Source organism: Danio aesculapii, chromosome 9, assembly GCF_903798145.1.
Source record: "Danio aesculapii chromosome 9, fDanAes4.1, whole genome shotgun sequence".
Classification (NCBI taxonomy): Eukaryota; Metazoa; Chordata; class Actinopteri; order Cypriniformes; family Danionidae; genus Danio; species Danio aesculapii.
The window spans coordinates 44,581,049-44,594,150 of record NC_079443.1 but is presented as its reverse complement, the minus strand read 5'-3'; the positions used below and the strand labels follow the sequence as shown (position 1 = coordinate 44,594,150).

Genomic DNA, 13,102 nt, shown 5'->3' with positions numbered 1-13,102 from the left:
TTAAATGAGGCCATGCATGAGAAAGTCTTATCTCTCTGATTTATAGTTATTGACGATGTCTGTGGGTGTCAAAATTAAAGTGCACATTTTCACTTATAATGTCTTATTGCTCATCATCATAAATGAAAACGGTCACTTTGATCTTGAGAGTCAGAATGATGACAAGGGACTATAAAGAGGCTATAAAACACACAGGATCCCTGTCCTTAAACAGAAATGTATAAACAAAAAATCTATAAATATAAAACAAATATTTGTATAATTTTACCCAGGGCTTGACATTAACTTTTTGGATCACCAGCCAAGCTGGCTAGCAGATTTCCAACATTACTAGCCACTCGCCATTTTCACTAGCCACAATTTTGTTTTTGGGAAAATATATTTTATATGCATAAATGCTATAATTTTGTGCTATAATCTATGACATGCTAAAATTACTTGATTTAGATTTTGTGTTATGTCCACATGCCTCCTCATTCATTTCACTTTTTGTGTGAGCTTCATGGTTTCATTTATTTCACATGAATTTTCAAAAGCTCAAAATTAAGGATTTACCAAATTTATACCACAGTAAAAATAAATAAATAATTATTTCTTAGCCACAAATTTTGTCAAAAGAAGCTAAATATAGCTGCATACTATACTTTTTATTTAACAAAACATTTCTTAAAAAACAACAAAAAAAATGGACATAACTATTGTCATGTATCTAAAATGTACACAGTAATCTGTCCTGGCTAAAGGTCCCAGATCACTTGTTGACTACACATAAATGGGAAGTTAACCTGTTAAAGCAATGTTATTGTAAAAAATGCTAATTAAACCATATTAACAAAAATAACTGTAAGCTAAAGAAAGCAGGTGACAAAGATACCATGAGTGATAATGAAATGATGATCACACGATTAGCGTTAGGCCTATTAATAATCTGTTCAAATAATAGTTAAAGTGAAAACAACCAGTGCTGCGTACAAAAAGACAATTCTGGAGCTCTTGAAAGCAGCAAGACTGTGGGTGTATGAGCATAACTTTTTGTGTGGTCTATTTGAAAGAAAACCGATCACACCAGTTGCGTTTCTAGGCACGGTTGCTTCAAGCAAGGAAACGAGGGCTGTGCACGCATCACATCATCTGTTGCCGCAGTTATACGGCATTCACCTTTCTTTTGCTCGTGCGTTATTTTTGTCAGTCATGCTGCTTCTAGATTCTAAGATCGCATTTGCACCCATATTGGGCCATCCTTATAGTCAAACCCTGCTTTTAAGAAAACTACAATTTAAAAATTACTTTCAACCAGCCAAAGTGGCTAGTGGTGGTGTCTGTCTAACTCGCCACAGCTAAAATCTACCCGCATTTGGCGGTTTGGCGGGTGTTAATGTAAATCCCTGATTGTAACTAATATTACAAAGTAGGCTAAATGAACAAAACACCACGATAGTTACGGTTTACTTTCTCGCTAAAAAACGATTGTTTTCCCATCAGTAACTTTATTTGTCCCTTGAAAATATATTTTGATAGATTTTATTTTAACATGCACAAACAACAGCAGCCTAAACAGCAGAAAATCGTTGTCTAATTTTACCTGCAGTGCTTCTGTGAGAGGAATACAATTATTTATAAAATCAATCAACACGAATATCACTTAAAAACAACATAAATAACCTCGTCATGTAGGCTATCATTTTTCTATTCGCTCTATAAGCTCTAGATGAGTACAGCACTAAGGATAGCATAATCGTTTTTTATTTTATAAAGGCATATTGAATGTCATGGTATGTCACTTTTCACTCCGGTAAAACATAATAGCGAATTCAAAAACACCATTGAAAGGGGCTCCGTTTTGTCAAGTTTACCTGCTTTCAGCTTAATTGTCCAACATGTTTACAGCAATGTCACAGTGTTTTAAAAAAGAACATTGTACTGGCTTACAGTATGAAGCAAATAAAACGAAAAAACGTCACGTCATTTGTTACGAAAAATGAATAAGCAGTGTCTCAACGTCCATATGAAAGCCTCTGGCTGTCAGTCTTTGGACTTTGCTCCTCAGCGCCCCCACACCTTGATGCTCAGGGCAAGAATTTCATGTGTAGTTATCTCTTTTTTTTTAAAGTGAGGTGTAAATTGCCATCATGCATGCAGGATGGATATCTTGCACTTTTACACATAATAATCCATGATCCCATTACACAATACTGAAACTCTACATCAAAATAACACATTGTCAAAATATTTATAAGTTTCTCCCTAGGTCCCCTGTAGTTCGCACCCTGGGAGAGTTGACTTGTTTTAACAATTTTGGTCCACTTAGAAACTTTGCCATGTGAAAGCGAAATGCACAGAGAGCAATAAATAAATATTGAAATATTGTAACAATTTCAATCTCTGTTTCAGAACAAAACAATCAGTCTACAGGGGTAAAAGCACCCTTAGTTAACTTAATCAAATTTAAGTGAATTCAACATAAACCAAGTAGGTTGTCCCAATAACAACCTTAAAAACTTTAAAACTCATTTAAAATAAATTTGAACAAGCAGCAAAAGTAATTTTTTTGAGTGATGATTAAACAAAATAAAACTGAAAGACTGAAAGTCTCTCCAAAACATCATGCAATGACTTCACATGAATCCAGCTTTCAAATTCAAGTCATATGAAAAATAAAATCACTAAGTGGTTTCATTAAAATCGATGCATCTCAATTTGTGTCACGAAAGTCTTAAAGGCTGCATTTACACTGCACTGTTCAAGTGAATCAATTCCGAATTTTTTATTTTTTTTCTCCCATGTGGCACAGATCGGATATGGCCCATGTACGTGTAGGAACAAATCACATGAATTCCAATTTACTCAAATCAAATTCAGGCCTTGTTCGTATGTGGAAACTTATCCGATATGAATCGGATCTGTGCCCTTGTGTATATGTCTGTCCAAACAGCTTGAAAAGTTGATTTTTCACCATAGGTGCCCTTTAAATCTCATACACGAGGACTTAAACAGCTTTTATATTGTCATATAGCACAGGTATTTAAGCATGATAGCGAGAGCAAGAGAGCGCAATATCAGCCACGTAACCAATATAAACTAATATAAAACGCAAACATCACGTGCATAAATCATGCCTTGGACATTATGTTAAGATGCCTACTGGTTTAAAAAAGCCTATATATCAAAAGAAGAGGGCCAAATGACAACTTTCTGTCATAAACTATAGTAAAACAGCTTGTCAAAAGCTGCAAACAAATTACATACAGGATTAGAGTAAAGAGCACTCTTTAATTATCAGCTGTTAGTCAGCGCCCGGTCTTTTTTTTCCTGGTCATCGTGCCTTTGCCGTGTGCTGTGTAAATGCAGACGATAGGATACGAGTCGCTTTTAAAAGATGATGTAGGCAGGGCATCAAAAAAATTGGATACAGTCACAAAATGACTATCAAGTTTGACCATCAAGATCTGCAATGTAAATGCAGCCAAAGACATGAGGCAGAAAGAATTTGACAACATTTCAATGTTTTTGAGGTGAACTCTCCCTTTAAGCAATTAATTTCTGAGGCAGAAACAACACGCTTCACCTTTAACACTACGCAATGCTCTGAATTCAAGACTGCATTGTGCTGTCAACGGAAAGAATCCTTGATGCGCTTGATATATTTATAGTTCCCCCTTAGCTTTGCATGTTGTTGTAAACAGAGAAAGGTTAGAGTAGTATTGGACACGTAATGGAGGCAGTCTGCTAAGTGATCAGCGCTTGTAAGGCCTCTCAATCCAGTGCTGTAACCAGAGAAGGAGACAAACTTTCAGTTGCTGAAATGTTGCAAACAGATGCCGCTGTCTCTGTCCCTGTAAATTACATCCGCACGTCCAGGACGGGAGGGAGCGTCACCCTCATAACCTCCTGGACTCTGTGGACATCGCTGCTAATATTTGTCGTGATGGGCGTTGGGAGAATCGCGAGCCTTTGTTCTCCGAAGTGCATTTCCACAAAGAAGGAGACGGAAATTGCCTCTGCTTTTACAGGTTTGTCAGCTCACTGTAACCTTTATTAACTGCAACCTAATCTAAGACGCTAAAATAATACGTCTGGTATGTCTGAGTGACCTATGAACGTGTAGGCTGGAAACCTTGGCATTTCAAAAAGGAGGTTGTGTGAAAGTAGGAGGGGTTTTTGACGTTTTGTTCTCTGCAGTCTTGGGGGTATTTAGTTACAAAGTAAATGGGTAGTTTAATTAAATTACTTTTCCACTGGAAAAAAAAGTATGGGATTACTTTTCATTTCTAGGTAATTTCATTTCAGTTACTTGTAATGCACTTCTGTCGAGGAGTTTTTCAGTGAAAGAAGCTGTATTATTTATTAACACAATTGGATATGCTTAAGAAAAACAATGATGAGTAATTAGTTAATGACAATACAAGGTATAAATACAGAGTAGCCGAGTAATTGTGTATATATATATATATATATATATATATATATATATATATATATATATATATATATATATATATATATATATATATATATATATATATATATATATATATATATATATATATATATATATATATATTGTAATTCAGATATTTTGCATATTAATTAGTGCTGGGATAAAAGTTTATTTTGACTTGTCTGTTATATACAATATTGTGTATATTATGTTATGTTACACACACATAAGCTACGTTTTCATCCACCTATTTTTATGCGCATTTTGGATATGCGCATAAAGCAGTTGATGGAAACGTCAAGATGTGCATACATTTTTTTAAAAAGTGCATAAAAAATGTATGCGCATAAGTTAGTAGGATAAACTTTTTACTCTAGAAGAAAAGATGCACATAAACTATGATGGATACACTTTTACAGAAGAAATTCCAGTATGCGCACTAAAAAAAGTCATTTGTTGAAGATTTTCTCAACACATTTCTAAACATAATAGTTTTAAAACTCATTTCTGATTACTGATTTATTTTATCTTTGCCATGATGACAGTAAATAATACTTGACTAGATATTTGTTAAGACACTTCTATACAGCTTAAAGTGACATTTAAAGGCTTAACTAGGTTAATTAGGTTAACTAGGCAGGTTAATGTAATTAAGCAAGTTATTGTATACTGATGGTTTGTTCTGTAGATTATCAGAAAAAATATAGCTTAAAGGGCACCTAGGTTACCCCTTTTTTCGGATTTAATATTAGTGTCTTGTGTCTCCAGAATGTGTCTGTGAAGTTTCTGCTCAAAACACCCATCAGATTTTTCATTACACCTTCTACAAGATTCTATTTTGTAAATTTTTGCACTAGGGGGCAGTTTTGTCGTACTGCGCCTTTAAGGCTAGTCCTCCCCACTCACCGTTTCTACGTGCCTTTCTGCGTGCCTTAATCTCCTCCCTCGGCTGCGTCAGACTACAGACAGACTTAAAGGAAGCAGATCTCACGTAGCGTTTGTGAGAAATACTACAGTAAGAACTTTACCAATGATGATTTGTTGTGCAGTTGCATTGATGAGTCACACAATGTCGTTACAAAGTTCTCACGCACACGCACGCACGCACGCACGCACGCACGCACACACACACACACACACACACACACACACACACACACACACAGAGACAGAGAGCGTTCCGCGTTTAGCTTTGCACTCTTTTTGTACGCAAATGTGACCGGATACAGGTTAATCCCCACTGCTGTATGGATATCTGTTATGTTAATGTACAAAAAAAAAAACCTGATTTAACATCCACAAACCGGGATTGAAGCGTCTTCTTTTATAATTGTTCTGACACGCTGCTGTGCTGATGAAGTAAAGCTAAGCTAAATCGCTATAATTCATTACACACGTGCTTTGTTGTAAAACATGTTAAACTTGTGAAACTCACTCTTGATCATATTTAATTATGATTGATGATCATAGCAAACTGAACAGATCTTTTATTCCCGGTTGCTTTGCGCAGGTCTGGTCTTGTTGATATGATTATACACATGACTACAGGGACATGTTAATACATGCAGCTGTCAATCAATTCGCTGGGTGGGGGGACCGCACTCCTACGTCAAGTTGCGGTCGGTCTGAAAACCGCTCCAATTGTTTCACTGTTTTTATGTTGCTAAATTGAAAAAAAAAGGACTGGGTGTGTTTATATCACCCCAATATGACAGTCTATACACTATATCTACACTTATGTCTGTCCAACCAGCTTGAAAAGTAGATTTTTTACCATAGGTGCCCTTTAAAGGGGCTAATAATTTTGACCTTAAAATAAGTTTTAAAAAATAAAAAACTGCTTTTATTCTATCCAAAATGAAACAAAAGACTTTGCCCAGAAGAAAAAATATTATCTGACATACTGTGAAAATTTCCTTGCTCTGTTAAACATCAATTCGGTAATATTTAAAAGAGAAAAAAAAATTCAAACGGGAGCTAATAATTCTGACTTCAACTGTAGATTAAATATGTTTCATTGTTTTGAAAACTAAACTAAAAGGTCCTGTTTCCCTAAGTTCGAAAGGTTCAGGAGTTTAATTGTTTTGGTCTATGCACTGAGATTTATGAGGATTCTTTTGTATAGACCCTTTTCACATTTCCGGATTTCTCAGTAGCAGAAGACGTCATAGTTTTGTAAACTTAGCAGTTGAATGGGAGAGTACAACAAATATTTTTTTTTACAATCACATTTGCTGAAATAATAAAAGAAAAACTCCACAATGGTGTTATCAACACTTTCAGAAAAAGAAAAAAAAATGTGCGAGACTGATGACAGCCAGAGGAGAGAATAATGTTAAATTTACTCTCAGTCCCATAGACGCTGCATTACAAACACATCACAGTCATTTCTGTTTTTTTTTAAATATATATATAATTTGACGCAAAGATGATATAATACATACATAAATGCTTATAAATGTTCATGTTTAAAAAAAATCTAAATATTAAAAACTTAAAGGACTTAAGATCATGATGACCATTAAACGCGTCATAACAGTCTATGGGTCTATTGAGTGAAGTAATTCAATTACTTATTGAGTAACTAAGTTACTTTTCAGACAAAGGTGTTAGGAAAGTCATTTAAATACAATTGTAATGAAGTAATTAATAATGAATTACTTTTTTTGAAGTAACTTACCCAACCAACACTGTTCTCCACCCATTATCCTGTCTGTCTCTCCTTTGTAAGCCTTCGGATTTACATGTCGTGAACTGTTGTTCTCTTAGATGTGTGGTCTTGTACTCATCACAAGCCAGAAGAGTAACTTAATCCTAAAAGCATTCTGTGTAATTTCTTTCAAAATGTTCCATGGGAAACTTGACACCAGATGAAGGGCTTTGAGACGTGAAAAAAAAGCCCACTCACAGATGTTTCACCCCCAGTTTTGCACCTCCTCTCCACCTGTGACTTTATATATACACGTTCAGAGAGCGTTTCTTTCATGAAGTCACTGTGTGGTCGGATTTTTTTTCTGGTTTTGTTAGCACTGTTGGCATATGTGCACATACAGGGTCTCCTGTGACAGAATCACATTATGATTTCTCTTCATATGCGGCACTTCGCTGCAGCTCAAGTCACGATTTTGTTTTGTTTTCATTGTTGGCAGCGTCGCTTATCTTGGTGCATGACGTGCAGATCTGTTCTGAGGTTTGCATTGTTTGCTTGTATTTACTGAGTCTTTACTTTGTCAAGGTTGCTGGGTTTCTTTTGGACACAGAAGATAGGTGTGTAAAGATTTAACATTGTTAAAAAATATATAAGTTAGAAAATAAATCAACTTGTTGTGTTAAAATACTAAGTAGGTCAACATTTTTGAAACCAAGACATTTTATTGACCACCATATTAACAATTTACAATGATTTCAGAAGCTAAAATTAATCAAAATGGATCTTAAAATCAAGTAATATTGTAAAATGTTGCTTTGACGTTTAATGAAATTTCACAATATTTCACAATTTGACTGTGTTTTAGATTTAACCTTGGTGAGCCTAAAACCTTGTTTTTATTATCAAATCTCTTCCAAGGCTTTACGTAGTATATATATAGTGCTTTTTGGTCTTTTTAGTAAGTCAGAGATATATCAGAACTTTTTAGTTGACCTAACTGAATTTATTAGAATTGAGTTTTATCAACTGTGCCGGCAGTAAACATTGTCTCAATCAGAATTAGTTTACCAAACAGTGTTGTTGGTGCAATTAAACATGAAATGGCAGTAGCAACTGTTTACACTTTCCCGACAGAAAACAAAAACACGATACAAAAAATCACAGGATACAAAACACAGCACTGACATTTTATCACTTAAATTAATTAACAAATCAATTCCTACGCAGAATATTTGGTGACAAAAACACTGAATAAATTCTGTAAACAGAATGTCTTAATGTGGTGAGGAAAACCATATGTTTCTTAATATGGTTTAGACAAAGTTGCACGGCATAATTTAAAGGACGTTCAGTGCATCACATATGCCAAGTGACAAAACTACTGTTAATTACATTACATACTATCCATATTTTGCTTTATAATTTATTTTGTGCTATATATAAGCTTTTAAACAGCCTAAAAATAATTGATGAATTGGAAAAATGCAACTTGATGTGCTTAAAATGACAAGGTTGATTAAAGGCTAATAAAAAAGCTAGCACCAACTAACCAGCAGATAATAAAAGGGTAACCTGGAGAGCACAATCATGAAACCAATGAATGCATGAACTCTTGATTTTTTTTTTATTTAAAGACAGATTTTTTTTTCACTTTGATTTAACACAGTGACTGAGCACATTTAAATATGTTTGGTCAAAATAAAGTCTTCTCATTTTTTTGCAAAAAAAAAAACACTGGTTCACCGTCAAGGTTTACTTACTGATAATTATATCCTGCCATTTTTAATGACTTCCAATAATTATACCCCAAAATCTAAAAGTTCCATTGTGTTAGCAATATTTATTTTGTGCTAAATGTTGTATATATTATATAAATATATATAAATAAATATATAAATAAATATATAAATAAATATATATAAATAAATAAATAAATAAATGTATAAATAAATAAATATATAAATATAAATAAATAAATAAATAAATAAATATATATATATATATATATATATATATATATATATATATATATATATATATATATATATATATATATATATATATATATATATATATTAAGCTTTATAACAGCTTAAAATAATGGATGAAATGGAAAAATGCAAATTAAAAGGTTTATTAAAGGCAAATAGAAAGCCCCAAATGAGGTCAGCTCCAGCTAACTAGCAGATAATAGTCAAACCTGGAGAACACATTCATGAAACCAGTGAATGCATGAACTGAGGATTCTGTAAAAGTTAAAAACACAAATGTTTTTTTCATTTCGATTTCACACACTGACTGAGCACGTTTAAATATGTTTGGCCAAAATAGCTTTTTCTCATTTTTTTGCCATGATGTAAATTAGTAGCCATTGACAATAATAATAGGGAAAAAATTGTATGGAAGTAGGTGCCGATCGGATTTGGAAACTCAAACAGATTTGGAACAAGTGAATAAATCTCTATTATAGATCTGTTGACCGCTAAACACTGTTTACACAGTTTAAAGTGAAAGTTCACCCAAAAAATGCTTAATTCTGGCATTATTAAGGACAACACACATACACTTAATACACAGGTACACTTTAACATGTACACAACATCACCTACAGTATATACTATATAACTGCAGGTTAACTATGTTGCGATAATTAACTGTTATTAGTTACTAATTAAAGTTATTGTTAACTAATAAAGTTTGTTAGCTAATAACCTTAACTTTTCCAAATTTGATTGTAATGCAATAACATGCACCTTTTGTCAAGCTTTGAAACAATGACTATTATGAAAAGCGTGATACAAATAAACCTGAATTGAATTGAAATATCTACTCACCATTGCATTCAAAAACATGTAAGTAAAATAGGATTTATGTTTGCCAAGACTTTCCCCTCATACTTTCCTTTGTTTCATTTTGCTTAACATTTCGTCCAAATCCCATTTGGAGTCTCTGTATAGGACTCAAAGCTCAAATCTTTCTTTATATTTTTTTTAAATGACCAGTCTCTGCTCTAGCGTGAGCCTGGGATTGCCCCTGATTTACGAGATCCAGATTCCTAACAGCTGAATCACAGCCAGGTGCACGATTTCCAAAGCAGATCAGCCAAAACCCCGTCTGATCAGCTGCTTGGCTGATTTTACACAGCTTCTCATGCCACATCCACAGTGCAGCGACCCAGATTTTCCCTATTCCTCCACGCTCAGAGGGACTGTGGGAGCCGCATCTGCCGACTCCGTCTCTGGGTAGACTCTCTCTCTCTCCCTCCCTCTCTCTCTCTCTCTCTCTCTCTCTCTCTCCCTCTCTCTCCCTCTCTCGGTTTGGTCTCAGCTGAGAGCAGCACGCGTTCAGAGTGTATTCTCTCTCTGTCAGCGCTGTACCGCTCGGACTGCTCCCGCACGAGTGCTTCATCACTGAGCTTGACCGGCACAGAAACCCTCACCAGCAGCACCTGAAACCCTGCACACACACTCAGCCACACTTTAACCATGCTCTTAGGTGAGTACATCTCACGCATTCATTCATCTGCATGCTTCTTTGTTTTTTGTTTTTTTGTTTTATCTTGCTAAACACCAGAAAGAATGTGTCATGAATTGGACCTGCCTTTCCGTCTGGATGTGCAGTTGTGAAAAGCAGCTGGAGATCAGTGGTGCTGCCACTCACCGGGCGAACTGAGCTCTGAAATACGACTGTGCTCAGGATTTATGTAAGAGATCCTGTCAGCACCATTGTTTTGTTTATGTGGGTTAAGTTTGTGCCATCGCTAATACTGCATGACACCTCCTCTCATCTGACGGCAACTTCTGTGGACGTAAAGACAAACGGTAGCTCGGGTTGAAGATCAGACATTCGATATTATAATACCTGACAGCTTATGGAGTGACCAAATGTGTCTAATAATAGTTTTGTCTTTGAGTAAGGGCATTGTCTATCATATTCATTTAAACTTAACATATTTTTGTCTTTAATAACCCACATCTATCCGCTCTGAGCGTGTGCTGATCGCCCTCGTAGCGTGTCATTGCGGTTTACATGCTTCATCTCTGACATGTGGGTGTTTGTGAGCAATCGGGCTGCTTTATAAGCTCATTGATAGGAGCGCGATGGAAAGCCTGTCTCTGGAGCGTCTCGTTGGATGAAGTACTAATGCAGTGTCAAATTCCTGAGGAGTGCGACTTGAAATAATCAGGCACGTCTGTGGGGAGCGAAGGCTTGAAATTGCTGTTGATGGTGGTTGTGCGGCTGTCTGCCAGGCTCCTAAAGACCCCTGCGGAGAGGACCTGGGGGGTTCAGTCCTTTGCCAGAACTTTAGCAAGCTTCGTTAAAGCTTGCGGCTCCATTGAGCTAATGGAGTGACTTCAAGAAATGAGTTCTGTCCATGCTGCTTAGTTTATATGCTGGTCAGTTTAATATGCGGAGACTGTAAGGAAGATGTTTGCGGGATGATTTGGGTGAAAAGAGTAAACACTGTGGCTCTGTGGCCAGTGTCAATGCATTGTTGTGTTGTTTTAGTATCTCAGCGGAGCATGGCATGAGTTTGTGCTGAGACTCTCTCTGCTAGATTATGGACGGCTGTGGGAGTGCTCAGGAAAACCTGTTTGAAAACAAAGTCAGTTCTGTTTGGTGACAATAATTGCTTTATTGTTGGACAGTTCAACAGATTTAATGTCATATAGCAGAAAACAATTGGAGCATAAAATTAGTTCTGTGTTGCAAGGTTTTAATTTGGGCAGTAGTGTCAAAATGATTGATTTTACTTTTATGTCAAATTATTAGAATAAGATTCCATGTACAGTTGAAGTTAGCCCCCCTTTGAATTTTTTTTCTTTTTTTTCTATTTCCCAAATGATGTTTAACAGAGCAAGGAAATTTTCACAGTATGTCTGATAATATTTTTTCTCCTGGAAAAAGTCTTATTTGTTTTATTTCTGCCAGAATAAAAGCAGTTTTAAATTTTTTAAAAAACATTTTAAGGTCAATATTATTAGCCCCTTTAAGCTATATATTTTTTTGAGAGTCTACAGAACAAACCATCGTTATACAATAACTTGCCTAATTACCCTAACCTGCCTAGTTAACCTAATTAACCTAGTTAGGCCTTTAAATGTCGCTTTAAGCTGTATAGAAGTGTCTTAAAAGTCAAGTAAAATATTATTTACTGTCATCATGGCAAAGATTTAAAAAAAAATCAGTTATTAGAGATGAGTTATTAAAACTATTATGTTTATAAATGTGCTGAAAAAAAACTTCTCTCCGTTAAACCGAAATTGGGGACGAAAATAAACAGGGGGCTAATAATTCTGACTTCAACTGTATATTCAATGAAGATATTTTGTAAATTTCCTGTTGTATATTAAAACGAACCTTTTGCACTTTATTTTGTTCCCTATTGCACATTTTGTTGACTAAAAGTTTCATTGCAACTTCATGCCTATTACTTCTCATTTGAGTATTAGTAGACTGTCTGCTTAATATCTGTTGATACTGCTTCTTCAACAGACATTTAACTGACTATAAGAGTCTTTGCAAATACATCTCAACTTACAGTAACCCTAACACCAACCTAACAGTTCATTTATAATCTAATGAGAGTTAGTCAGTGGTAGAAAGAGTACTGAAAAATCATACTTAAGTAAAAGTACCATTACTTGCCTAAAAATGTAGTGCAAGTAGAGTAAATGTATCGGTTTTAAAATTAACTCAAAGTATGAGTAAAAAGAGACCTTTCAAAAGTACTCAAGAGTAGTGAGTTGTACGCTGTAAAAAGCTGATGCATTTACATGTAATTTGTGGATGTGTGTAAATGTAACATTCTGTAGTGCATTTAGTTAATGCCCAGCAGGCACGCAACATCATAAGATGTTAATACACTAATTAATAGAAGATTAATATAGATTTAGGTTGTGATGTCAGGTGACAAAATTTTATGTCTTACCGGCATCTGAGGATGACGATATTTTGATGCCCAATAACAATATCAAGTGACGTTGATATTTGGTCGATTTCAGGTTGTGTTA

The 13,102-nt window shown here is 35.1% G+C and overlaps 1 protein-coding gene across 3 annotated transcripts in view; it reads left to right on the top strand.

Moving 5' to 3' along the window:
* The window catches only part of znf385b (zinc finger protein 385B), a 316,695-nt gene that overhangs the window by 170,570 nt on the left and 133,023 nt on the right, over positions 1–13,102 (top strand). Inside the window, exon 1 of one of the 3 annotated variants that reach the window (XM_056465830.1) lies at positions 3,736–4,010. The exons of 1 other annotated variant lie outside the window; for it this stretch is intronic. In XM_056465830.1, the coding sequence (XP_056321805.1) occupies positions 3,803–4,010 (208 nt within the window). In that variant the 5' untranslated portion in view covers positions 3,736–3,802. Of the gene's footprint in view, positions 1–3,735; positions 4,011–10,427; positions 10,584–13,102 lie in introns of those variants that run through there. One more of the 3 variants, XM_056465831.1, reaches the window with a different exon arrangement.